This window comes from Glycine max, chromosome 13, assembly GCF_000004515.6.
Source record: "Glycine max cultivar Williams 82 chromosome 13, Glycine_max_v4.0, whole genome shotgun sequence".
Lineage (NCBI taxonomy): Eukaryota > Viridiplantae > Streptophyta > Magnoliopsida > Fabales > Fabaceae > Glycine > Glycine max.
In genome coordinates this window covers 32,802,345-32,826,230 of record NC_038249.2, presented here as the reverse complement: position 1 = coordinate 32,826,230, position 23,886 = coordinate 32,802,345, and the positions used below count along the sequence as shown (strand labels likewise).

At 34.1% G+C, this 23,886-nt stretch overlaps 4 protein-coding genes across 4 annotated transcripts; 2 read left to right on the top strand and 2 right to left on the bottom strand.

Moving 5' to 3' along the window:
* Positions 1–134: 134 nt before the first annotated feature.
* LOC100797664 (ubiquitin-like protein 5) lies at positions 135–907 on the bottom strand. Its single transcript, NM_001360427.1, has 2 exons — positions 603–907; positions 135–413 (listed from the first exon to the last, which is right to left on the bottom strand). The coding sequence occupies exon 1, from the start codon at positions 832–834 to the stop codon at positions 613–615; it is 222 nt and encodes a 73-aa protein (NP_001347356.1). The 5' UTR covers positions 835–907; the 3' UTR covers positions 135–413; positions 603–612.
* Positions 908–3,591: 2,684 nt separating this feature from the next.
* LOC100790430 (hydroxyproline O-galactosyltransferase GALT2) lies at positions 3,592–10,350 on the top strand. Its single transcript, XM_003541625.5, has 7 exons — positions 3,592–4,892; positions 5,834–6,066; positions 6,617–6,907; positions 8,444–8,572; positions 8,743–8,916; positions 9,702–9,809; positions 9,942–10,350. Exons 1-7 carry the CDS (start codon positions 3,971–3,973, stop codon positions 10,149–10,151), a joined length of 2,067 nt encoding a protein of 688 aa, XP_003541673.1. The 5' UTR covers positions 3,592–3,970; the 3' UTR covers positions 10,152–10,350.
* Positions 10,351–14,417: 4,067 nt separating this feature from the next.
* Positions 14,418–19,794, top strand: LOC100797118 (CSC1-like protein ERD4). The gene is made up of 6 exons (XM_003542900.5): positions 14,418–15,036; positions 16,189–16,343; positions 16,537–16,812; positions 17,277–18,127; positions 18,505–18,760; positions 19,136–19,794. The coding sequence occupies exons 1-6, from the start codon at positions 14,775–14,777 to the stop codon at positions 19,508–19,510; spliced, it is 2,175 nt and encodes a 724-aa protein (XP_003542948.1). The 5' UTR covers positions 14,418–14,774; the 3' UTR covers positions 19,511–19,794.
* A 1,752-nt stretch (positions 19,795–21,546) lies between these two features.
* On the bottom strand, positions 21,547–23,824 carry LOC102660808 (pentatricopeptide repeat-containing protein At3g25210, mitochondrial). The gene has a single exon (XM_006594452.3). It carries the CDS (start codon positions 23,577–23,579, stop codon positions 22,452–22,454), a length of 1,128 nt encoding a protein of 375 aa, XP_006594515.1. The 5' UTR covers positions 23,580–23,824; the 3' UTR covers positions 21,547–22,451.
* Between the last annotated feature and the right edge of the window lie 62 nt (positions 23,825–23,886).

Sequence of the window (23,886 nt, the reverse complement as noted above, 5' to 3'; positions counted from 1 at the left end):
TGAACCAGCATATAATTTTAGAGATGCATTGACTTGTACTCGTCAAGCACTGTGAACTTGCGATTATGCCCTAAGTCCTGACATCCATTGTCCAGTGAATTAAAGTGACGAAAAATAGTTAATCGAAAACCAAATAATTAAAAAAGCAATTGACATAATCAAACGCTTAACCGATCAGATTGAATAGATAGGCTCTAGAAGAAACACAGAACCCAAATAAAGCTTAGCAACAAGCCAAACAAGTCATCAGATATAGGTTATATAACAAAGCAACTTAAGCTGTCAACGGTATATAATACCCAATATCATTTGGAGATGTACATTATTTCAAATCATGGGAACTTTCGCAAGTCAGAATTACATTTAGCGCTTATCCCATTCCCAGCACATAGTATATTACGCATAAAACACACCTGAAACAAAAAACGAAAACGAGATATAATTGTCTAACTCGAAGAATTAGAAGAAGCATAATCGTCATTACAAGCATGTCACAAAACAGAACGCAACTTGATTATAGCAGAAAAACAAATCAAAATTCGGGAACCCTAAAAAACAAAACCCTAGTATCAATTAAAAGAAGAATTGAGATGGGAATAGACCTTGTTGTGTTTAGTTGTAGTAGAGTTCGAGACCCATGCCGTCATGGATCTCGTAATCCTTGAGAGTGATGTGATCCTTGTAGATGGTGTACCACTTCTGGATGCGGATCTTGTCGGCTCTTGTGCCAGTCTGAGCCGCCACAAGCTTCTTCAGGTCGCCGATGGTATCATCGTCGTTGCACTTCACGCGCACCTTCTTCCCCAATCGATCGTTCAAAACCACCTCAATCATCTTCGCCACGCGAATAACCCTAATTCCCAAATCCCAACCTAAAGTCCTTCGCCTATAGTGTTGCTTTTCAGAGGAGTATTCCTATAAGAAAGGTCGTATTTATAGTTATTTTCACCGCCTCTCATTGCGTATCAACCAAGTTTGACTTCGTATAACATTCATTAATCATTATTCCTATATTCTATTGGTATTTTAAATTCCTATAAAATTAAGATACATACATATGTAAATAATGGGAGTGCATCCACTTACTTCAAAAATATTTTTTTTTCTTCAATTCTACTGGATTAGATCTCAAGAAAATAAATGAAAAGGATGGACAATAATTCTAAAAGAATTATTCTTTGAATAAATAAATTTCTTCTCATAAATAATATATTAAATATATATATATATATAACTATTCACTAAATACAATTCTATTTTAAAAATAAATAATAAAAATTTTCATCAACAAATGAGTTAGATTTTAATCCATAAAATTGGCACACTGAATTCTTCTTGGATTTATATGTCATGTGGGGTAATTATTATGTTTAGTAAGAATTTTGTTTGTCTATTTTTTTTTTCTATTCTTACAACTTTTCACAACTTCCTTAAGTGTTGATACTTTCTGTTTTTAGATAACTTATACGGCATTCTACCTTTCCACTATGAATGTTATTTATTACATTAGTCTCTCACACATTTCATTCTCATTGCAAGTGGGATAAACAAAGAATATTTGATGTGTTTATGAGTAATCATTATCTTCAATTTTCTCATTACTTCTTATAAGATTTTTCCAATAATTTTTTTTATATTTTAATGTTGTAGCGTTTTCATCAATCTGATAAAAACCCTTGCCATCAAATCTTTGCATTTGAGACTTCAATTATTTGATATTATAACTACTCTTAATATATATGTATATTTTCTTTTAATATTTCTTCTTTATAAGGCTTTTTTTTAATGTTTTTACTTTACATCAATAAGGGTGTTTGTTTCACAAAATTACTGGACTTTTAGGAATGTGGAGATGGAAATATATTTTTTCATATTGTAAAAAAAAACTCAGACATAATTTATTTTCATTAATTCATATTATACATGTTTCTCTATTTTCATATTTTTATATAAAGGGACGAAAATCTCACGATAATGTTTAAAATAGATTTTTACTTTCTTCTTATTAAACTTCATTTATTTTTTTATTTAATTTATATTTTTTTAAATTAAATTAAATTTAAAAATATTCTCATAAATTAAAAGTGTGGAATCGTGAGTTGGATTTTGAAATATTTGGAATTAGAGTTTAATTTTTTTTACATATTATAGTAACAATTAAAAATCATCACTATATTAATTAGTTGAAAGAGAGAATTATTTCTAAAAAATAAATTCTAATTGAAGAAAGTAGTGACATAGTTACATTTTCAAGAAAGATTCATGAAAAAAATAAAAATAATTATATATATTAAAGGATAATTTAAGAATAAGTAATGTGTATATCAAAATGGATAATTATCTTTACTAATGATTATAAAATATAGATTACACTCATAAACAATATTGTTTGTAGTGAAATATCTTTGAATTACTACCATGGTTAACTCTAGACTAACAAAAGGAACATTTCAAACTACTTTTAAATATAAATGACTAAAATAAATTTTTAAAAATATAAGAGATCAAATTGAATAAAATAAAAAAATAAAGAATCAAAAGTGAAATTTAACCTATTTTTTTCACTTGTAAAACTTAACAAAATTTAAACTTTTATGCAATGTTGTATTTTTTTACAAAATTACTATGCAATATTGTTAAGCTTTGTAAAAAAAATGTCCTTTACCTATATGCATTATTTTCTCTCAAAATATAAGAGCCTATTTGAAAAATCGTTCATAAAGCTTCAAACTTTCATCGGCTCCAAAAATACAAAGGAGTTTCTTTAGTGAACGGATACTCAAACAAACACTAAAAAGTATGTTTTTACAATTTTAAAGTTAATCAAAATCAACTGAACTTAAACTTTTATCTTTTTAAAAAAAAAAAAAAATCTTGCAAGATTAATTTTGAATAAGTATGACCCATTACAGCCTTACCCAAAACTTAATTGCAACTGTATAAAGTTTATTTGATTTGCTGTCCCAATCCAGCATTTCAAACTCATCTATCCCGCAGGTTATCACATTTCCTTCGTTGAAAAGCAAGTTATCATTTATCAACGTAGAAAGAAAAAAAATTAAATGCAACTTTATAATATTGTTTTCTAATTAGAATTAAAAAAATTAGATAATTTTTATTGAAAACTTATAGAATCTTTATCTTCTTTTATGTAAACAATATATTTTTATACTTTAAGATAGTTTTCCTTATATGTAAAGTTAGAATATCAAACTTCTCAGTCATCTATTAACTGTATCAAACCTTGTAAGTATATAATCTTATATTATGTGTGAATTGCCGAAGTAAACTTTTAATTTTAATAAAAAATAATACTAACAATACTTATGAAACTCCATCAAAATTCTGTATTTGTTATGATTTATTAATGATTAATTTTTGATAAAAAATTTAATCAATCCATTTTTAATAAAATTGTTTTCTTTCAATCATAATTTTTTGTGTGTAAAATACAAAATTTAGAACCAAAATCTCGTTGAACCAACTAACCTATCTGACTAATTTTTGTATTCCACACAAAACATTAACCATACTAAAGTAAAAAAAATTGCAGATACACAGTCAGTACTTAAGAATTGAAATTTATTTATTTCCCCCCCTTGTACAGTTCCTTCCTCTCTTTCTAGTACCGATCGAGTTACATTCAAAACTACCTACCCTTGCTTCGACTCCTCTGTTTTCACCATCGAAGATCTGAGTCCCTTCACCATTGCATTCTTCACCCCATCACCATTTTCTGCAGATGCTGCTTCCCACATGGTGAACCACTGCGCCTCCCATGGCAGTGCTTGAATCATTGCGGCATTGGTTGATTTGATTTGACTTGAAAGTTTGATTCTTTCCCTCCAAACCCACCAACACGTTGACACGTCGCTTTCTTTGGATTGGTGGGTTTTTGCCTTCACGTTTTCGGGTTGCTTGAGGGGCTTGTTGTAGACTACATTTTTTTTTCTTTTTTTTTTTTTTGAAGATGAAGAGATTGAAAACTGAACCTCCCAGTTCGAGGAGGTTTAGGTTGTCTCATTTCTTGTTTGGTGTTGGGGTGTTATACTTGGTTTTTATATCGTGTAATTTTTCACAGTTTACGAAAGTTGTGTCATCGTTAAGTGGGGATGAGAGTTACGATGGAATTGGATTGGATAAGGTAGCAACTATTGAGGATACTGAAGATGCAGATTTGAGCAAACCCTTTGTAAGTTCTGTTTATAAAGATGCATTTCATTGGAGGTTAGTGGATGATAGGGACCAAGATGCTCCCTTGAGGCCAAAGGAGGAACCAATGAAGGAAGAAGATCATGGCACTGAATCTGTGAAGCAGATTTTGGATGCATATGGTAGGATTACAGGGGAAATCTTGCGGCAAAGGAACCGGACCGGTGATTTGTCAGTGCTGGAGAGAATGGCAGATGAGGCTTGGACATTGGGGTTGAAGGCTTGGAAAGAATTGGAGCAGGTTGGTGACAAGGGGGCTGGAGAAAGCTCTATAATTGAAGGAAGGACCAAGTCTTGTCCTTCTTGGATATCGATGAACAGGGCAGATTTGTTAAAGGGGGATGGCTTGATGTTTATTCCTTGTGGTCTTGCTGCTGGTTCTTCTATCACTGTGGTGGGGACACCCCATTATGCTCATAAGGAGTATGCTCCTGTGCTTGCAAGGTCAAGGAAAGGTGATGGATTGGCATTGGTTTCGGTTTCGCAGTTTGTGGTTGAATTACAAGGGCTAAAATCAGTGGAAGGGGAAGATCCTCCTAAGATTCTTCACTTGAATCCTAGGTTAAGAGGGGATTGGAGCAAACGGCCAGTTATTGAGCATAATAACTGTTATCGAATGCACTGGGGAACAGCTCAAAGATGTGATGGTTTGCCATCTGAGGTTGCTGAAGAAATGCTTGGTACGATTTTATCATCTTCATATTCATTTTGAGCATGCTATATAGGATAAAAAGTGTTGCAGGATAGATTTTCATTGTGATGATGTAAACTGTAGAGTGAGTTGAAACCAGAAAAGTAAATAGGTTTAGTAATCTTGGAACTGATGGAATAAGAGGGAAAAAGAAGCAAGATAAAATGAGTAATAAGGAGTGCCTTGTTGCTTAAATGATTAGCAAAAGAAAACCTATTGTATGTTTGTTTGTTGTTGTATGCTATTGATTTATAGAAACACAGCAGATGTAATGCTTATTCTCGTCATAAATTATATGGTTAATATATAGTAGCAGGGCATGTTTGGATTAGCTTGTTTTGTTTTCTGAAAAGCCTTTAATGAAAATGTTGCAGTGAGAGGTTTTGGCTGAAAAGCTGTTTTGGGGTAAACATTGATCAAATCCAAACACTAAGAATCACGCCAGATGCAAGATTGTCCTTGCTTGATCTGGTTTTAGAGATACATGGTTCCATTTCCAGATTTCATTGATGTAAAATCCAAGGATGTTAAGACTATATCGACATGACAACATATTTTTGCTGGCAGTGTATGTCCATCATGATTATGCAGCCATGTTTGATCAGTTTGTAGAATCACAAGAAAGTAAATGACTAAATAGACAAGGATATTAATATAACTTCTTGAGTTTTGCAATATGGCTATTCATTTGATGTTTATTAATATTTAATAAATAATAGTATGGAGGAAGCACACAATAATTTTTTAGTGTTTGACTATTTTATAATGTAGTGGAGTAATAATTTTGTATAGAATGGCATTAGGTCTAAAATAATGATAATGGAGTTCCATAATCTTTTAATCTCTTTTTCTGCAGAATTCTTTGATCTTCTTTGTGAGTGTTAATTTGATATTTGATATATAAGTAAATCTTTTGATCATGCTTGGCAGTTGATGGGTTTAGGCGATGTGAAAAATGGATGCGGAATGACATTGTAGATTCAAAAGAATCCAAGACAACATCATGGTTCAAGCGGTTTATAGGACGTAAGCAGAAGCCAGAAGTGACCTGGCCATTTCCTTTTGCTGAGGGTAGAATGTTTGTCCTTACATTACGTGCTGGTGTTGATGGATACCATATTAATGTTGGGGGTCGCCATATGACTTCATTTCCATATCGGACAGTAAGTTAATTGAGACATGGCAGATGATTTCATCTTATGTTTCCACTGAATATCTTTATAGAGTAAAATTGTGTGATTAGCTTAGTCATGATAAACATTACTTAATGTTGTTCCTTTTATTTTACGGAATCTGCTTGGTTGAAAGAGAGAATTATTGGGATAAGTTTGTGCTAATGGGCTGCACTTGATCTCTTATTTATAGCTTTATTACAATCAATCACTGGAGCAATCAAGGAGGTAATTCGGAGTTAACTAGAAACTAAGTTACAGCCTAATTATCAGCAGCTAACTTGGGGATTAATTACCAGCTAATATGCATAATACATAGTTGATTATATAATCTAGCATAAATAGTAACATTTAATATTCTAACAGACTTCAGAAACATATGAATTTCAAGGTGGTGAATTCCTCTTGCATTTATGTGGGGTTCCATAGACAGAGGATTTTGATCTATGGTGTATCCTCAGTCATATTATAATTTATACTGATGGTGATATGTCTCTTACCATTTTGTCCGGCTGATTTTTGTTTTCCACATTATCATTAGGGTTTTACACTTGAAGATGCTACAGGATTGGTAGTTAAAGGGGATCTCGATGTTCATTCAGTTTATGCTACTTCTCTCCCTACTTCACATCCAAGTTTCTCACCTCAAAGGGTACTGGAAATGTCGGAGACCTGGAAAGCCAGTGCTCTACCTAAACATGCTGTTAAACTTTTTATTGGAGTTCTTTCTGCTTCAAATCACTTTGCAGAACGTATGGCAGTTCGAAAAACATGGATGCAAGCAGCTGCAATCAAGTCTTCAGATGTAGTAGTGCGATTCTTTGTTGCATTGGTAAGGCTGCTGGCTTTATTTTTATTTGGCATAGAAGCATATAAGTGACTCGTTTAGAAGAAACACAACCTTTATTTTAATCTGGTGTGAGCATGAAGAAATGCATGATACCATAATGCAGATTGGATTATATAGTTTTATTATTTTATTTAGGGTTTCATTGCCACAATAAGGGTTATTGGTTTGGGATAGTTTATTGTGATTTCGTATTTAGGTACTTTATTCTATTTTAAATAATCATATTTCAGCTTAGAATAGGAATAACTTGCTTTACTAAGATGTATGGTTTTGCTTGGTCTATAAATAAACCTTCAAAGTAGGCATTTGAGACACTTGATTATGTGATATGGGATTTCCTTCATTCAAGGAAACAATGAGTTTCTGATATTTGAGTTGGAGGAACACCCCGTCAAGATGAGTGCTTTTGGTTTGTTTATTAGGGGAGTCCCCTGTTACGAGATCACTCTTGGATTATTCTACATCATACCAAGAATGTCGTAGAACTACTTTCATGGAGAAGATAAACACAAGCTTTCTGCGGTATTGCAGTTTTGGGGGTAAAAGTATGAACTTAAATCCTGAGGGGGCAATGTCAAATTTTTATTTGACCTTTAACTGGGGCTATTTTGCGTATCCTTCAATTTGATGGCCAAAAAGCTTATGTGAATAGAATGTGGTTGCTACTTATTTTAATTAGCAGTTTCTTAAGGTTTGAAGAGCTAGGATCTGTTTCATTCACTAGGAAATTTAAATAAAATAAACAGAAAAGTATGTGACACGGAAGAAAACTTAAGCTAATATTTGTTGTCTGGCTATAATTAATTGCCAATATTTGTAATAAATTTAGATGTGATAGCCATACCTGACTTGTCGGCTGCTGACATTGATTTTAGAAAGTAAAAAAGATGTGGTGTGCTCTAGAATCAGGTTTTCTTAGGCATTGCATGCATTTAGCCTTCATAGAACAGCTAGTCAATTTATGATCTACATTGGCAATGGAACCCGCCAATTTAAGTGTATTGCTAAGCAAAGCTAAGACCAGTTATCACCTTAGCTATTTTGGGTTCCATGAGGCTCTTCGCATTAAGATTTCGACAAGTTTGATTTTTCCAATCTTCATCATTTCATATAGCTTATATAAATAGTTTATATTTGCATGAGAATGGTGTTTTGGATTATGCCTTTAGTAACTACATTGATTGGCTTAAGGGTACCTTTATTGCTTGTGCAAATTACTTCTTATATTTGTAATACTTTTGTATTGGTTATTATAAATAATTTTCCCTTTGGACTGAGTAACATAATAATGTAAATAAATGACGATATATCAGAGTTCTATGAAATACAATTCAATTTGTGAAGAGAAAATCATTTTCTGAATTTAACCGCAACCAGTTATGTAATTGTTGGGAATTCAAGGGCTTTCTATGTATTTTATTTTTCTCTTTTTCACTATTATTATTACTCTTATTGATATGATATGGCTGATTTTTCTGTGTTTTGTACCTGTTCTAATTTTTATTCATCAACATGAAGAATCCAAGGAAGGAAGTAAATGCGGTGCTTAGGAAAGAAGCTGCTTACTTTGGTGACATTGTCATTTTGCCCTTTATGGACCGCTATGAGCTTGTTGTGCTTAAAACCATGGCCATCTGTGAGTTTGGGGTGAGTTTGTCTGCTTTTGTGTTTCTTCTATTTTGTACACATGTTGGGGGTAAGTGAAATTGCATTTGTCCATCTAATATCTGTCACCTCCCTCAAAATGTGCAACTCTCGTGGCTACCAGTCCATTTTCTGTTGTCTCTGGTTATATAAGCCAATTTTCTTTCATGCAGATTCAAAATGTGACTGCTGCATATGTCTTGAAATGTGATGATGACACTTTTATCAGGGTGGATACTGTCTTAAAAGAAATTGAAGCTGTACCCCGGAAAAAGCCCTTTTATATGGGCAATCTCAATCTCTTGCATCGGCCTCTAAGAAATGGCAAATGGGCTGTTACTTTTGAGGTATGATAGTTGTCATATTTAGTTGAACTAGTAGCTAGTATGCAAGTCTGTACATTTCTGTTTGGTTGTTGAAATGATAGTTTTCCAGCACTTAATGAAGCTTATAAATAGAGATTAGGTATTTAGTTATATGTGTATTCCAACAGACCCTTATATGCATGTGAAACTTGTTTTGCCCAAAATAGGGTCTTAAACAAAGGTGGGGTAAAAAAATGTAGGGCTTCTGCATTGATAGCTATGTACCAGTACCACCAACTCTATGGGACCGTAGTTGGATTAATTGATACCCATGTATCGGCTCTATTAATCTTAAACTTGTGGCAAGCACTATTTTAACTGGAATTCAGGGCCCTGGCCCTACTACTCTAGGGTGTTAGACTGCTACTTTTGGTCCCATGTGATTTTTGTGTATTTGATACATTAATGTGAGAAATCTTGTTAGGAGTTTTCGTATTTTATTTTTGCATTATTTATTAGAATTTCATTTTCCTTGTTTGTCCTTGTCTTACTAGTTGGTGACTAGCAAAATAGAATGCATAGAATATTACTATCTATATTCCCCACCTCCCTAAGAAATTGAGGTAGTTTGGGAACACCGTATATCTATGGTTCTGATAAATCTCTATGTGACATATACTCAATCTTTTTACTGTATGAAAAAAAAATTAATAACACTTGATTATGTGTCATGTAAAAATTAGTGTAGACCGTGATGATCTTAGACTACCTAATAATTTCTCAAGCTCTCTTCTCTCTTCTCTTACGGATTATATTAATTGGCACAGGAGTGGCCTGAAGCAGTATATCCTCCTTACGCAAATGGCCCTGCATACATAATTTCCAGAGACATTGTTACTTTCATCATATCTCAACACAAGGAGAGGAGACTGCGGGTTTGTTACCAGAAACTTTAATTGATTCCTTGACCTTTCATCCTTAATACATATTCTATAACCACTTTCCAGTTCCAGTTTGCTTTATCAGTACATAATATTGATTGGGGAAATATTTATTTCTGGTTGCAGCTCTTTAAAATGGAGGATGTAAGCATGGGAATGTGGGTTGAGAAATTTAACAACACGGTGGCGGCCGTTCAGTACTCTCACAACTGGAAGTTTTGTCAGTATGGATGCATGGAGGGCTACTTCACTGCACATTATCAATCACCAAGGCAAATGGTCTGCCTATGGGACAAGTTGTCAAGAGGTCGTGCAAGATGCTGCAACTTCAGATGATTTGCCATTGACCATTGTATCATTGTCATTCTTGTACCTACTTCCACGTAGAATAGTATTGGAAAAAGTTACAAAATGCACTACACATTCAATTTGAAAGAAATAGAATTTAGCATGGTGGTGAATTTACTGTCCATGAATTTGCATGTCAAACCAAAATGTATTTTACTAATCAAATTAAACCGTGGCGAGTCTTTAAGTTTGGTTTGTATAGTATCTTGATCTTGATATTGTATTTAAAAGTACTGTATAATTGAAGTAAAACAAAAGAAATTGCGTTCGTGGTCATTAAAACTTTGCATTAAGGTTAAAGGTAATTGGATTTTGTCCTCTCATGTCTTCCTGTTTTTGTTTTTAATAATCATTGGGCTTTCGAAAACGTATTTGGCCCACCTTGACAAAAAGGTGAAAAAACAGTTAGTGATTTGTTTAGTTTGTGTTCATGATCATTCCACATTGGAAGAGAGATCATTACTCCAGCAGTCCTTACTGACTCTCCCCTTTTTTCATCATCTCCCTATTCTTTACAAGGCGTTAGAAAATATTCTTAAAACATTGGTTAAGAAATTAAGAGATTTTTTTTTTATTATTGATGAACAAAATTATGTTGTTTATGATTTTTTTATGTTTTCTTATATTTTTACAATAAATATTAGTTTTTTAACTAATTTTCTAAGGATACTTATTAGCAAGATCATTTTTATAATTAGGAGCAAGAATTCAGGTGATGTTTTAAAATAATTTTATAAGGAGAAAAATACTTGTGGCTATTGTTGTTACACATACATATTTTACTCTAATTCTTAAAACGTGAAATGAAAGCTAACTAAAAGCAGGGGACGTTCAGCACCTTTGTCCAATCAGCTTTACACTTCAATAACAAAATCTGAACTTATTACATAATATTTTAACAACAAAAATTTGTACTCGTAGCTGTTGAGTGTTGAACACCTTTAAAAAAATGAAATGAAAAGCATATAACTGAATCTCCTGAAAATCAGAGAAATGTTGGTCTATGATGACAATTGTTGACAATGGGTCCACAAAAGTAGAGAATAGAGAAAAGGATTTAATGGTTTTATTTCTTTTCTTATTATCCTTTGAGTTCATCCGTGTCCACCGCGTGTTTGAGTTTCAAAAACTCAACGTGTATGGTCCCCCTCTGCTCTCTACCCTACCACAGTATTCTCATTTCTCTCAGTAGCTGGCACGTGCCATGGCTCTACTCACGTGTTATTATCTGCCACAGCCATTTTTTTCTGAAAATAAAAATAGATAAACTAAGTTTCAGAGACTCACTAAGATCAAAACAAATTTTTTAAGATTTAAACAACATTTACATTATTTACAGATTACCCAAAGATAAAATCTTCACATCCACCACAAAATTCAAACTTATATGTTTGTAAAATATGAATCTAATATTTATCTAACTACACCAACTTTTTTATAGTTACTAGAGTTTATCTGGACCTCCAAAATATGAAGAAAAATAGAAATAATTATTTGTTTTGGATTTCAATATGCAATCCAAATTGATTATGCTAAGAATGAAAGAAACAAAAAAGTAAGGAATTTAAATTTTTGGTGGTCTGAATGGTCTTAAAGTTAAGCATAGCATCTTATCCAATATGTGGACCCCGTTTTCTCTTCCGTGTCCCTTGTCGGCAACACACCCATGTGACATCTGTCTCATGTGTCATTGACACGTGTCAGTTGGATATGCCATCCACGTCGACAGCAACATGCCTGTGTGAGCTAACAGTCACAAACAAAGGCTCTGCACTAAACATGGAAAGTAGACTATTACCTGTTAACTGATTTTAATATCCATATTCCATGAAATTACCAGGTTACCCTTCGCGATAATCACCCAATTACTCTGTTCATAAATATCACGCACATTATGACCCACTGGGTCCTCTTTTTTCTTTTTGTCTAATCAAACTCAACTACCATATTTAATGCAATATAATCAATGTATAATGATCAATGATGACGCAACGCAACCGTCAATACAGATCAAGATTATGCCATCTATAGCTATACTACGTGCTTTTGATGATAATTGATAAGCATCTTATAATTTATTAATTAGCAATTTGCTCGAATTGGAAAGTTGTATATCTTAGCTACCTCTTCGTAATCCTAGTTGTATCTATTTTATATGCCTCACTCGATCTTATTTTGACATTTTTAGTAGTTTGTCGTCTTTGATTTTTAAAAGAATGTACATATTGATGTACACACATGTAAAAATTAGTTTGTTTGGTAAATTAATAGTTCTAGTTGGCATACTTTGACGCGTACATTTTTGCGAGTTAACTTTTTCATTTCCGAAAGTCAACTATTTGACTAATTCCAACTTACTGATTCTTATAATAAATATAATGTGTACTAAACACCTTAAAATAAAAATTTGCACGTATGGCATATATGAGTTTAATTTTGATGATACTATTACTGTAAATTACAATATTAATAATTAGATATTATTTTAGATATAACTTTTAAATAATTATTAGAAAGTTTCGAAAAAATTCACCAAGTTGATTATTTGTCTTCTGAAATTTTTTTAGCAGGCTTATACGTTCAAACCAATTCATTGTGATTCTTCCGATTTCTCAAAACACACAAAGAACTACGACTTCTAAATGATCTCAGAGGGCAGTAGATAGACCGAGAGAAACTTTAATTTTAATTAGATACAAAAATAATAATGATCCCGTTACTCTGCAGAAGAGATGCTTAAAAGAGAAAAATATTTAAGGTTCATTACTTATACTCAATAAACTTTGTATTTAGTTGGATTTTGCTATAACCCATCTTAAAAATTAATTTCTTTCCTGTCTCTTTCCATCTCGTGTTGTTCCTTTAAAACAACGTTGTTTTATGATAATTATTTTTATAATTAAATATTAACACAACTCTCAAAACGACATCGTTTTAAAGAGAACAATACAAAGACAAATAACTTTGTGGTAATTATTTTTATAATTAAATATTAACACAATTCTTAAAATAGACATACAACACGAAGAACAGTTTGGAAAAGGAAAAACATTTTTTCTATCCACAAAAGCTTCATGAATAGCTCCAACATACTTCACCTTCCTTAATGTAAAGCGCGCCCCACACTAGGTTATGTTGTGTAGCCTTTATGGGCCATCAATACAAGGTTGTGTAGCCAGACAAAAAAAGAGTATTTATTTTTTAGGAAATATGGTCCAATATTGTATGTTTATATATACAAAAGTTTAATTAAAAATAGGTATTATACATGCATTAATGAATCGACGAAATGATTTGATTTTCTTAATTTGTGAATGGTGGGCTATAAAGTGAATAATTTATTAAATATATGTGAATTGTGAATGAAATCGTGGGGATATAGCACGTCCACGATAAGCTACCGCAACTTCAGCACTAAACATCCTCTCGTGAATTGGCATTTCGGTGATTTAGAAAAAGTATATAAAATCGTCAATATATCATAGCAATAAACTAGTCTTGCAAATCTCAATAAATATTTATTTTCAATATAATAATGATGATTATTCTACTTATTATTTCTTTCTCGACACGTAACAGACAAGTATAGTTATGCTCTTCTGATGGAGAAAGGTTGGTATAATATAGAATGCATCATATAATATCTTTTGACTTCCTTGAGAATCTCATGGAGAACACGTGAGTAGGGTCCCGAATTTTTTCCCAATACAATTTATAATAATAATAATAATATGTTGCATAAACTTTAGTGAGTGTGCATTAAAATTTAATTAAGGTGATTTGAAGTAATTTTTTCTTAATTACTAAAGTGTTCAGAAGGAAAAAAAAGTGTAACAACATCTAACTAGATCAACACCCATGTCATGATTGTCATCTGCAATGAGTTATTCTTATTCCTCCACAAGAGCTCTTAGCATTCATCAAAAGAACACTAATTAAATTTGACTAAACTAATTTCATATTAGTTTTTTTTTCACAATAAAAAAGTACAGTACTAACAAATTTATGCTTCATACAACAACTAATGACTACCTTCACAAATAACCTTATCATCATGACAAAAAAAAAAAAGAAAGAACCTATCAATCTATCATTACTCAAACATCTACTTTTTCCCCTCTAATATTCTATATTCTATATTCTTTCTATTTTTAGGTAAACAAAGTACGGGATCCCTGATCCCAAATATTGAAGGGTAATATCGGTATTTAAGTAAAACATTAGGGGCATGTTTGTGATATAAAAGTGTTGCTTACTTTCACAAACGGAAATGACAAAGTTTTGTCCTTTGGAACAGCTCCTATTATTTCCGCTCTCACGAGCACACTCATCCCACACTTTCTTTCCACGCAAACTAAATAACATTCAAAGCCTTCGTTACATAAATTGAGCACAAGCAATCCATAACGTAAAGGTGCCCCCACAAACACAACTAACACAACCTTTGCTAATGAAAAATATCTCCTTTTTTCATTTGCAACGGTTGCTTTGAATGAAGGAAGCAGTAACGGCTATATTATAATTTGTGAGGAGGCATTGATGTGGAAGAACAAGAACACGTGAAGGAGTTTGTGTTGTGTTGTAGAGAGGAAAAATTAGTGAGAGGGCAAGATGGATTTTACTTCGTTCTTGACGTCCCTGGGGACTTCGTTTGTGATATTTCTGGTTTTGATGATTGTGTTTGCGTTTCTATCAAGTAGGCCTGGGAACAATGTGGTGTACTACCCCAACAGGATCTTGAAGGGGTTGGAAGGAGGGTACAAGAGCCGCAACCCTTTCTCTTGGATCAAAGAGGCTGTGTCTTCTTCAGAACGTGATGTTATTGCCATGTCTGGGGTCGACACTGCCGTTTACTTTGTCTTTCTCACCACTGGTTTGTCCCCTTTTCTTTTTCTTTTTTTTTTTCTAATCTCAATAACAGTGCATACCTTCTTTGTTGAAGATCTGAATCTCTGATTTTCTTTTTAGGAAAGTATCTTCATAAGATAATAACCTGATCATATTTGCCTTGAAAAAACGTTTTTTTTTTTTTTGTTTCTTCCTTTCTTTACTTTGTTTTCTGTTTTTGAAGAAGTTTTTTTACATGAAACAACAGCATTTCTTTGTATTCACTATTCACCCTTTAGATAGATACTAAGATTTTCAAACAGTTAGACACTGAGATTTTCTATAGGACAAAACAAAACTTGCATACAGCTTCTTTGGTGTTTTTGATGTTGTTCTAGGATTAGAATTGGAGTTTCAACTCACATCAGTAATTCGTGTAATAGTTGATTAAAGGCGAACATAGATTACCGAGGTAAAACTTCAATTCTGATGGGAGAACAGAAGCACTAAAGGCAAGCAGTTCAGTTTTTGCTTTTAAGGGCGCAGAATTCTCAGGAATGGGTTTTCAATTTTGAGAAAATTTAAGTCGTACTTGAAATCTCAAGCTAAGGTCTTCGTCTCATTTTTGTATGAAATGTAAAGGACAAACTCCTAGTTCTATTTGCTAGACTGGTGTTTTGGAAAACGAGGAAAGAAAACTTTGAATTATATTAAGAAAGTCCTATGTTATTCAGTTTGCTTATGTTGTGATTGTTGAGTTGTTTCCTGATTCTAAGGCACATAAGGTTATTTTCTTGCAACTCTGTTCATCATTTTCTTAATCGTTATTCTGAAGGAGTGGGGTTTTCTTTTTCTGCTATTCCTTCAGCATAGTGCAGTTTTAAATAAATGGTTTGGTTTTGACAACCCAATTATTGCTTGTGTAGGCAAGATGCTCCACTATATGCATTGCTTACTTGTGACTTTTGGGGCTGGTAGACTATTGCATTGTGTTTTCATTCTCAAAATCTGTCTTCACATCATATGATATAGAAAGAAAAGAGAATTCTTTTCCACTAAAATATTTGTTTTTCCTATAAATATGTTTGTCTGGTTGTAAACTTTAGTATTTTGCAGTTGTTATCTATAACATGTTTCTGGAATGATTAATGAAGTCAGCATTCAATTTTTAATTGTTATTCTTTCTGTTCTCTGCTAGTGTTGAGTATCCTAGTTTTATCTGGAGTTATTCTGCTACCGGTTCTTCTGCCTCTTTCTGTTACTGACCATGGTATGAAGGCACAAAGTAAGACACAAACATCTAGCAACGGAACTTTCAGTGAACTCGACAAGTTATCAATGGCTAACATCACGGTAAGATCAGTGTTGCATAGCCTTTTTTTTCAATAGTCTTATAGTAAATTTTCCTTTTGTTCAACTAATTAGCTGAGTGTATGTGTGAGAAAGTAATGACCTGTATTTTTCCTGAGTTAAACAGCAAATCAGTTTCTTTAATACCTTTGGATGATAATAATGCCAGAGACTGAATAACTTTTTGTGTGTGTAGGCAAGTAGTTCAAGGTTGTGGGGATTTTTTATTGCCTGTTATTGGGTCTCAATTGTTACCTTTGTTCTCCTATGGAGGGCTTACAAGCATGTGTCATGCCTGCGAGCTGAAGCTCTTAAGTCTCCTGATGTGAAGCCTGAACAGTTTGCTATAGTTGTGAGAGACATACCTCATGCTCCTCAAGGTCAGACTAGGAAGGAGCAGGTTGACTATTACTTTAGAACCATCTATCCTGAGACATTTTACAGATCTATGATTGTAACAGACAACAAAGAGGTAAGGTGTTCGTTCCATTGCCTTTTTCCATACCCTCTGGATTAACTTTATTATTTCTGATTCCAAATCAGAATTTTGATAGATGATGCATGTAACACCCATTTGATGTTGCCATACATCACAGAGATGACAGAACATGAGAGGAATTCTATTAAAGTAACCCATTATATTGATTAATATGAAAATATGCAAATGAGTGTGATGCATGTCCTGCTTATAGAGCTTGTTAGACTAGTACTTACAATCAAGGAACTAATTGACAAACTAACTAACAATCTATAACCAACTAACACAACTAACGAATATCCTATAACACATGGCCTTTGCATTAGAGCACATCTTTCCATTTTCTGATTTCTGTGGCATTTAGGAACCTAAGAGAGAATGCCAAATATCTAAATAGTTTTTCCTTCCTGTGAAAATTTTAACATATAATTTAATTTCTCTATGTTTATTGTCAACAGGCGAACAAGATTTGGGGGTCATTAGAAAAGTATAAGAAGAAGCTTGCCCATGCTGAAGCAGTATATGAAGGGTCCAAAACAACTGCAAAACCAGAAGGAACAAGACCTACAAACAAGACTGGCTTCCTTGGACTTGTTGGTAAAAAGGTGGATACCATAGAGTATTGCAATAAGAAGATTAATGAACTCGAGGCCAGATTGGAATCTGAGCAAAAGGTCACTCTCAGAGAGAAGCAGCAAGATGCTGCTGTAGTATTTTTCTCAAGTAGGGTGGTTGCAGCATCTGCATCTCAGAGTTTGCATGCTCAAATGGTTGACACTTGGTCAGTCTTTGATGCTCCGGAACCCAATCAACTAATATGGCCTAATTTGAAAATCAAGTACTTTCAGAGAGAGCTGAGGCAATACTTGGTGTATTTCATTGTGGCACTGACTATATTCTTCTACATGATTCCAATTACATTTATATCTGCATTTACTACTTTGGATAATTTGGTGAAATATCTCCCATTCATAAAGCCAATTGTTAATATAAAGGCTTTGAGAACAGTGTTGGAAGCTTACCTCCCTCAACTTGCGCTGATTATTTTCTTGGCTTTGTTGCCCAAGTTGCTTCTGTTCTTGTCTAAATTTGAAGGCATTCCAACTGAAAGTCATGCAGTTAGGGCTGCATCAGGAAAATATTTTTATTTTACCGTACTGAATGTTTTCATTGGAGTTACTATTGGTGGAACCTTGTTCAAAGCATTCAAGAGAATTCGGGAGCACCCGACGTTGGATGAAATTTCGTCCTTGCTAGCTGAAAGCCTCCCAGGCAATGCTACTTTTTTCTTGACCTACGTGGCCCTTAAGTAAGATAACTTCTTAACTTCATTTTATTTAGTTTATTTATCCGTGGTGATACTTCATTTTTTTCATTTATAAGTTAAAGCGCATATCCACTTTCTGGTGATGGTAGAAGGAAATGTAGAGGACATGCTTCATCTACAAATGGCTTTCGCATTATATCTAGTTATTATCTTTTCCTAGATTTTTTTGAAGCAGGAGTTACTGTGTATTCCAAAAGCATATCTGTAACAAATATTTTCTCACTTAATGTTGTGTGCAAAGTGTAAAATATATAATTTGGACTATTCCTACTAGACATATAAATAGGAAAAGACTTCACCTTTTCTTTATTTTTAAATACTCGACATGACACAAATTAATTGTTTTTTCTTTGTCTTAGATTTTTCATTGGCTATGGTCTTGAACTGTCCCGAATAGTTCCCCTTATTATCTACCATTTGAAGAGAAAATATCTTTGCAAGACTGAAGCTGAGTTGAAAGAAGCTTGGCGTCCAGGAGATCTTGGTTATGGAACTAGAGTTCCTGGTGACATGCTGATTGTCACAATTGTCTTCTGTTACTCTGTTATTGCTCCTGTGATAATCCCATTTGGTGCTCTATATTTTGGTCTAGGATGGCTTGTTCTGCGAAATCAGGTGAAGTTCTTGGAATTTTGTTTAATGAACCCAGTTTTATGTTTTATGTGGTAATTTTATATGGCTAAATTTTAGTTTTCATTCCTTATGTTTATGAAGTTTAATGATCACACACTAATAATGTAATTTCACTCTGTCAACTAATAAAAAATCACTGTTGATATGACTTTTAATGTATTTATTGTAAAAGTCAATAAACTTACCATGAAGATTTGTAATTAAATGACTCTGTTAAACTTTTTCACAGGGCATGACCTATTTTCTCTATGCTTATTTTAAGTCTCAATTTAGTCCTTTTAAAAAGTTATTTTGAAATCAAGTCTGTTAGTAAATATATTATTTTAAGAGTTTGTGTATACTTGTATTAATCAACAGGCACTCAAAGTCTATGTACCAACATTTGAAAGTTATGGAAGAATGTGGCCACACATACACAACCGTATACTAGCATCTTTGATATTATACCAAATTACAATGTTTGGGTACTTTGGGACGCAGAAATTCTACTATACACCACTTGTGCTTCCTCTTCCCATATTGTCATTGATCTTTGGTTTTGTCTGTGCAAAGAAATTTTACCCCGCCTTTCAACATCCAGCACTTGAGGTTGCAGCTAATACACTTAAGGAAGTTCCCAATATGGAATTGATTTTCAGAGCTTACATTCCACCAAGCTTGAGGTCTGAGAAGATAGATGATGATCGGGTTGAAGATGCATTGTCTCAATGTTCGAGAACAGCACCTGTTTGATGTAATTATCTGAATTTCAACTTGTTTTTACGTGTTAGATGTAGTCTTGTAGAGATACTTTTAGATATTTTATTAATTGTTCAGAATACGTCATAGGAACCAGAGGTGTTGAGTGTTGATGTTGTGAATGTGATTGTGTAAGAAAATGTTGGGTGGTCTCGTAATATTTTCTTTTAGTGTGATGTTTGTTCGACTTGTGATAGTTGCGGATCAGTGTTCTCTATGTATTCAACATTTTCTTTATTTGTTCTGAATGAGAATTCATGACTTTTCATTGTGTAAAATTAACAATGTTGATTGATATGTTCTAAAAGGAGTTTGTGGTAGGCCTTACCGCGTTCTGCCATGTGCTCTGCCAGCAGCCTGTTCCCAAATGATAAGGGAAATTGTAAGGAATAAAAGTGGGAAAGTAGAATGTGACTAGAAATCTAGAATGAATGAAAAAAGTTTTTTTTTTTTTTTGTACAACATATATCAAATTGAAAGAAAGCTTGTACCACAATACGTACACAACCATTTTTTTTTTTGCATGGATTCGCATCGTCTACAACTTTTAAAATTGTCTACAATCCCTTTCATGAAAAGATTGATTCTATAGCCAAAAGAAATATGTAAAAAAAGTCTACCGGTCTCTTAGGATGCTAAGATGCTTGAGCTGCATACTTCCACTTGACACTTATCATTAATTAGAAAAAAAATCATTAAATATGTGCTGACACCTATCATTAATTAGAAAAAAAAAATCATTAAATATGTGCTGCTGGCCATGTAGTTCCTTTTGGACTGCAGGCAATCCAGTTCCCATGTACAGCCAGTTCTGTTAGACGAGTGTAGTGTAGAGTAGGAGAGATAGAGCTAGGCTCAATTCATGTAGACTTGCTTCTGTTAAGTAAAACTAACATAGTATATTAAATTCTTCAATAGAATTATACTACTATAAATAAGGAAGCGAGTGAGTAGAGTTTGTTAATAAATAAAGAAACGGAGAAGACAATTGGTGAAGCCGTGATACTGCTATGAATAAGGAAATGGGTGAGTGAAGAGTTTGTTATAAATAAAGAAATGGGACTGTGGCAGAAGGCAATTATATTGCTGTAAATAGGGAAGTTGGCGAATCTCATAGAAAAGGAAGTGTGAGAGAAGAGTCTATTTTTTTTAAGAGAAGAGACTATTTTTTTTAAGAGAAGAGTAACGCAAACTTCTTTTTTTTACTGAAGTAATGCAAACTTCCAAAAAAATTATTATGATACAAATTAATATGATAAAATTATTTTCTTTAAAAAAAATCTCACAAAAATTCATACTGTAGTTATGAATTTATTTATATATTTAGATGAGACACCAATAAATGAGAGTATTATTGAAGAAGAAAAAAATACTTTTAGTTTTATACAGTGACGATAATTTTAAAGCAAAGACTTAAAAGAAACATAATGAGACAGGGAGTATAAATAAATAACGAAAGGGAAAAAAGTCAGTTTTGGAAATTCATAGAAGTGAGGATGAGAGATCAGGCTCTCTGAAAGTTCGGAAATACTTGTTTTTTGAAACCTTTTGTGACACCTTTATATTATTTCTCTTGGAATTCTGTATTCCAGACAACGAGTGAGGGTTTATTTTTATCCAATTCTTAGTTCTTTCTTTGTAGAATGGTCAGCAGTTGCGATGTTAAAAGAGGGTTAACTTTCCAGCTATAAAAGCATTATTATTTATACATTTCGCAAACCCTTATTTATAAAGCCAAATTATCATTAGTTATCACAGTAACTCCATGAATCAACATTTAGATCTAGAATTGTTCCGCATAATCTTCTACTAGTTCCTTCTAGTTAATGCAGACCTTTCCAGATTTTTTATGCAATTATAAAAATTAAAGATCAGATTGAGTGTAATTTCATTGAACCTTAAGGTGTGAGTGTAATTTGCCCTTTTATTTATGCTAAGTTGTCGACAGATGAAAAGATTTCTTAAACATGATAACCTATAAACTATTGGAACCCACACTACATATAGCTTAATGCCAACAGATAAACATATTGTAAAGAGAAACACAACTGCATTAGTAAATATGATCACCATCGTGTACACATTGAGTAATTATGTTTTATCCAGAATATACAAGATCTTACACAATGTAACTCTCCCTCTTATGCCAGCAAGACAAGTTGGGATATTCCAAACCATGGAGGAGATTAGAGATAAAAGAAAAATTGATGTAATACAAACAAAAAGACAAATGCTAGCGACTGCAAAACTTTCGGCTAACCTTTATTTCAAATGAATTCATGGAGCAAACAAATGGACTAGGGGCAAGAAGCCAAAAAGAAGAACAATCAGCTGAATATTAGGTAGCTTTGGTTGTTTGCACAGACAACTTCTGCAATGTTGCATCACGATAACATTAGGTGGAAATTGCACACCAGCATTTGCTCCAGCTGAAGTATCATCTGGCCCTACAAAGTTGTGGTCTGCTCCATACAACATGTTCATATTTTTGGTAGAAAGATGCTGCATTTCAGCAGAAAAGGAGACCTTTTGCCACCATATGATCAATATCAGTATTAGAGAGTTAACACCTAATCTGGTGCCCCCTCCATTCACAACGCAAGTTAAATTAGTCCAAAAGAATTTCAGAACAATTCTCCTAGCAAGATGCCTCTATTTATCTACATTTAGCATCATTCAAAAGAATCATCTGTCTTATATAGTATATCATATGTTTAATAGAACTCAGAATCCCCCATATTTATCTATCCAAAAGAAGTTCGAGAGCAATTCTCCATGCAAGATGCTTACTTATCTGCATTTAGCACTCATTCAAAAGAATCTGCCTTCTAATATCAGGCTCTGCAAAGCAGGAGAATAACAGAGTTCCACTCAAACAAAAGAAACGTCTGGTGCATCTTCAAGCAAATGCATTAGCAGTTTAGCACAACAGCATCTACTCGCGGCATATAACATACAAGTCATTCAACAAACTCTTGTACGTCTTCTCACCCATGGAAACATCCCTCTTCTTGCATTCATCAAGCAGCTCAAACGCTTCATCGACCCTTCCCTCGCGACACAGCCCTTCCAAGACAGTCTTGTAAGTGAGATGATCAGGGGACCTAGACTGCCCCAACATATCAAACAAAAGCTCGATCGCATCCTCCAACCTTCGCTCCATTGCGAGACTACAAACAATGATCACAAAAGTACTAGTACTAGGCACAAAACCCTTTTCTCTCATCTCCCTATAAAACCCCAACCCCTGATCCACCCTCCCTTTCTCACACAACCCCTTGGCAATGTAGCCAAAACTATAAGCATTAGGCTCACAGCCATACAACCCCATTTCACGAAAAACCCGAATCGCCTCATCAACCTCCAAGCACTTGGCATACGCCTTGATTATCATGTTCACCACGAAAGTATCAGGAATAACACCGGAAGCCTTCATTTGTTTAGTCAAAGACCTAACCGCGTGCAGATACACATAACACACATTCAACTTATTGAACCTTCTGAGAAGCGAATTGAACAAAAGCGAATAGGTTTCCAGGTTAGGTTTACAGTCGTTGGAATTGAGCATTTTCTTGTAGACGTCGAAGGCGCGGTTGAAAAGGAATTTGCGGCCGCAGCAAAAGCGGATGATGGAGTTGTAGAGTGGGATGGAGGCGTCATCGATAGCGCCGGCGATGACTTCCTCGATTAGGGTTTCGGCGTGGTGGTAGCGGCGGCCGGCGATGAGGTGTTTGATGACTATGAGGTAGGTGTGGTGGGTGTGCTTGTAGTTGCGCTGCTGCGCGGTCCAGCGGAAGATGTCGAGGGCGAGGTCTGGGTCGGACTGGGCCTGGAGGGCCTGGGCCACGTCGGAGGGGGTGAAGCCCGGCTTGAGGGCCTGGACCCATGTCTCGAATTGTTTCTCCGATGGGGTTCTGGAGGGTGAGGTGGAGGATGAGGAAGGGCGCGCGTGGAGGAGGAGGGGGCGCGTGAGGGGGAGAGAGGGCTGTGGACGCGTGAATGGGGTGAGGGAATAGGCGGAGACGGAACGGATGGTGAAGAAGCGTCTGAGGATGGTGGCCATTTCGTCAGGGGAAGGAATGGGAAGGGTTGGGATTTGGGGCGAAACTGAGGAAGACCATTCTCACTAGATCACCAATGGCACTCGAAATTCAAATAAACCCTAACTAGTGGTGGGGTGGGGGGGGGTTGAATTTAATCCGGGCTTATTTATAGACATTTATATAATTGATATGTTAATTGTAATTAAAAGTTGGTCCAATTATTATGTTCATATGAGGGGAGACAATATATTTAGTTGGAAATTCATTTCTATCTAAAATTTTCTTGGATTATCAAAACTTATATATCACAAGTAAAAATAATTTTTA

Excerpts from the sequence above, each read along its gene's own strand:
- LOC100797664 (NM_001360427.1), bottom strand. The coding sequence starts at position 834 with ATGATTGAGGTGGTTTTGAACGATCGATTGGGGAAGAAGGTGCGCGTG.
- LOC100790430 (XM_003541625.5), top strand. The coding sequence starts at position 3,971 with ATGAAGAGATTGAAAACTGAACCTCCCAGTTCGAGGAGGTTTAGGTTG. Across the intron at positions 4,893-5,833 it reads GGTTGCTGAAGAAATGCTTG|TTGATGGGTTTAGGCGATGT; the intron begins GTACGATTTTAT and ends CATGCTTGGCAG. Across the intron at positions 6,067-6,616 it reads CTTCATTTCCATATCGGACA|GGTTTTACACTTGAAGATGC; the intron begins GTAAGTTAATTG and ends CATTATCATTAG.
- LOC100797118 (XM_003542900.5), top strand. The coding sequence starts at position 14,775 with ATGGATTTTACTTCGTTCTTGACGTCCCTGGGGACTTCGTTTGTGATA. Across the intron at positions 16,813-17,276 it reads TTGTAACAGACAACAAAGAG|GCGAACAAGATTTGGGGGTC; the intron begins GTAAGGTGTTCG and ends TATTGTCAACAG. Across the intron at positions 18,128-18,504 it reads TTGACCTACGTGGCCCTTAA|ATTTTTCATTGGCTATGGTC; the intron begins GTAAGATAACTT and ends TCTTTGTCTTAG.
- LOC102660808 (XM_006594452.3), bottom strand. The coding sequence starts at position 23,579 with ATGGCCACCATCCTCAGACGCTTCTTCACCATCCGTTCCGTCTCCGCC.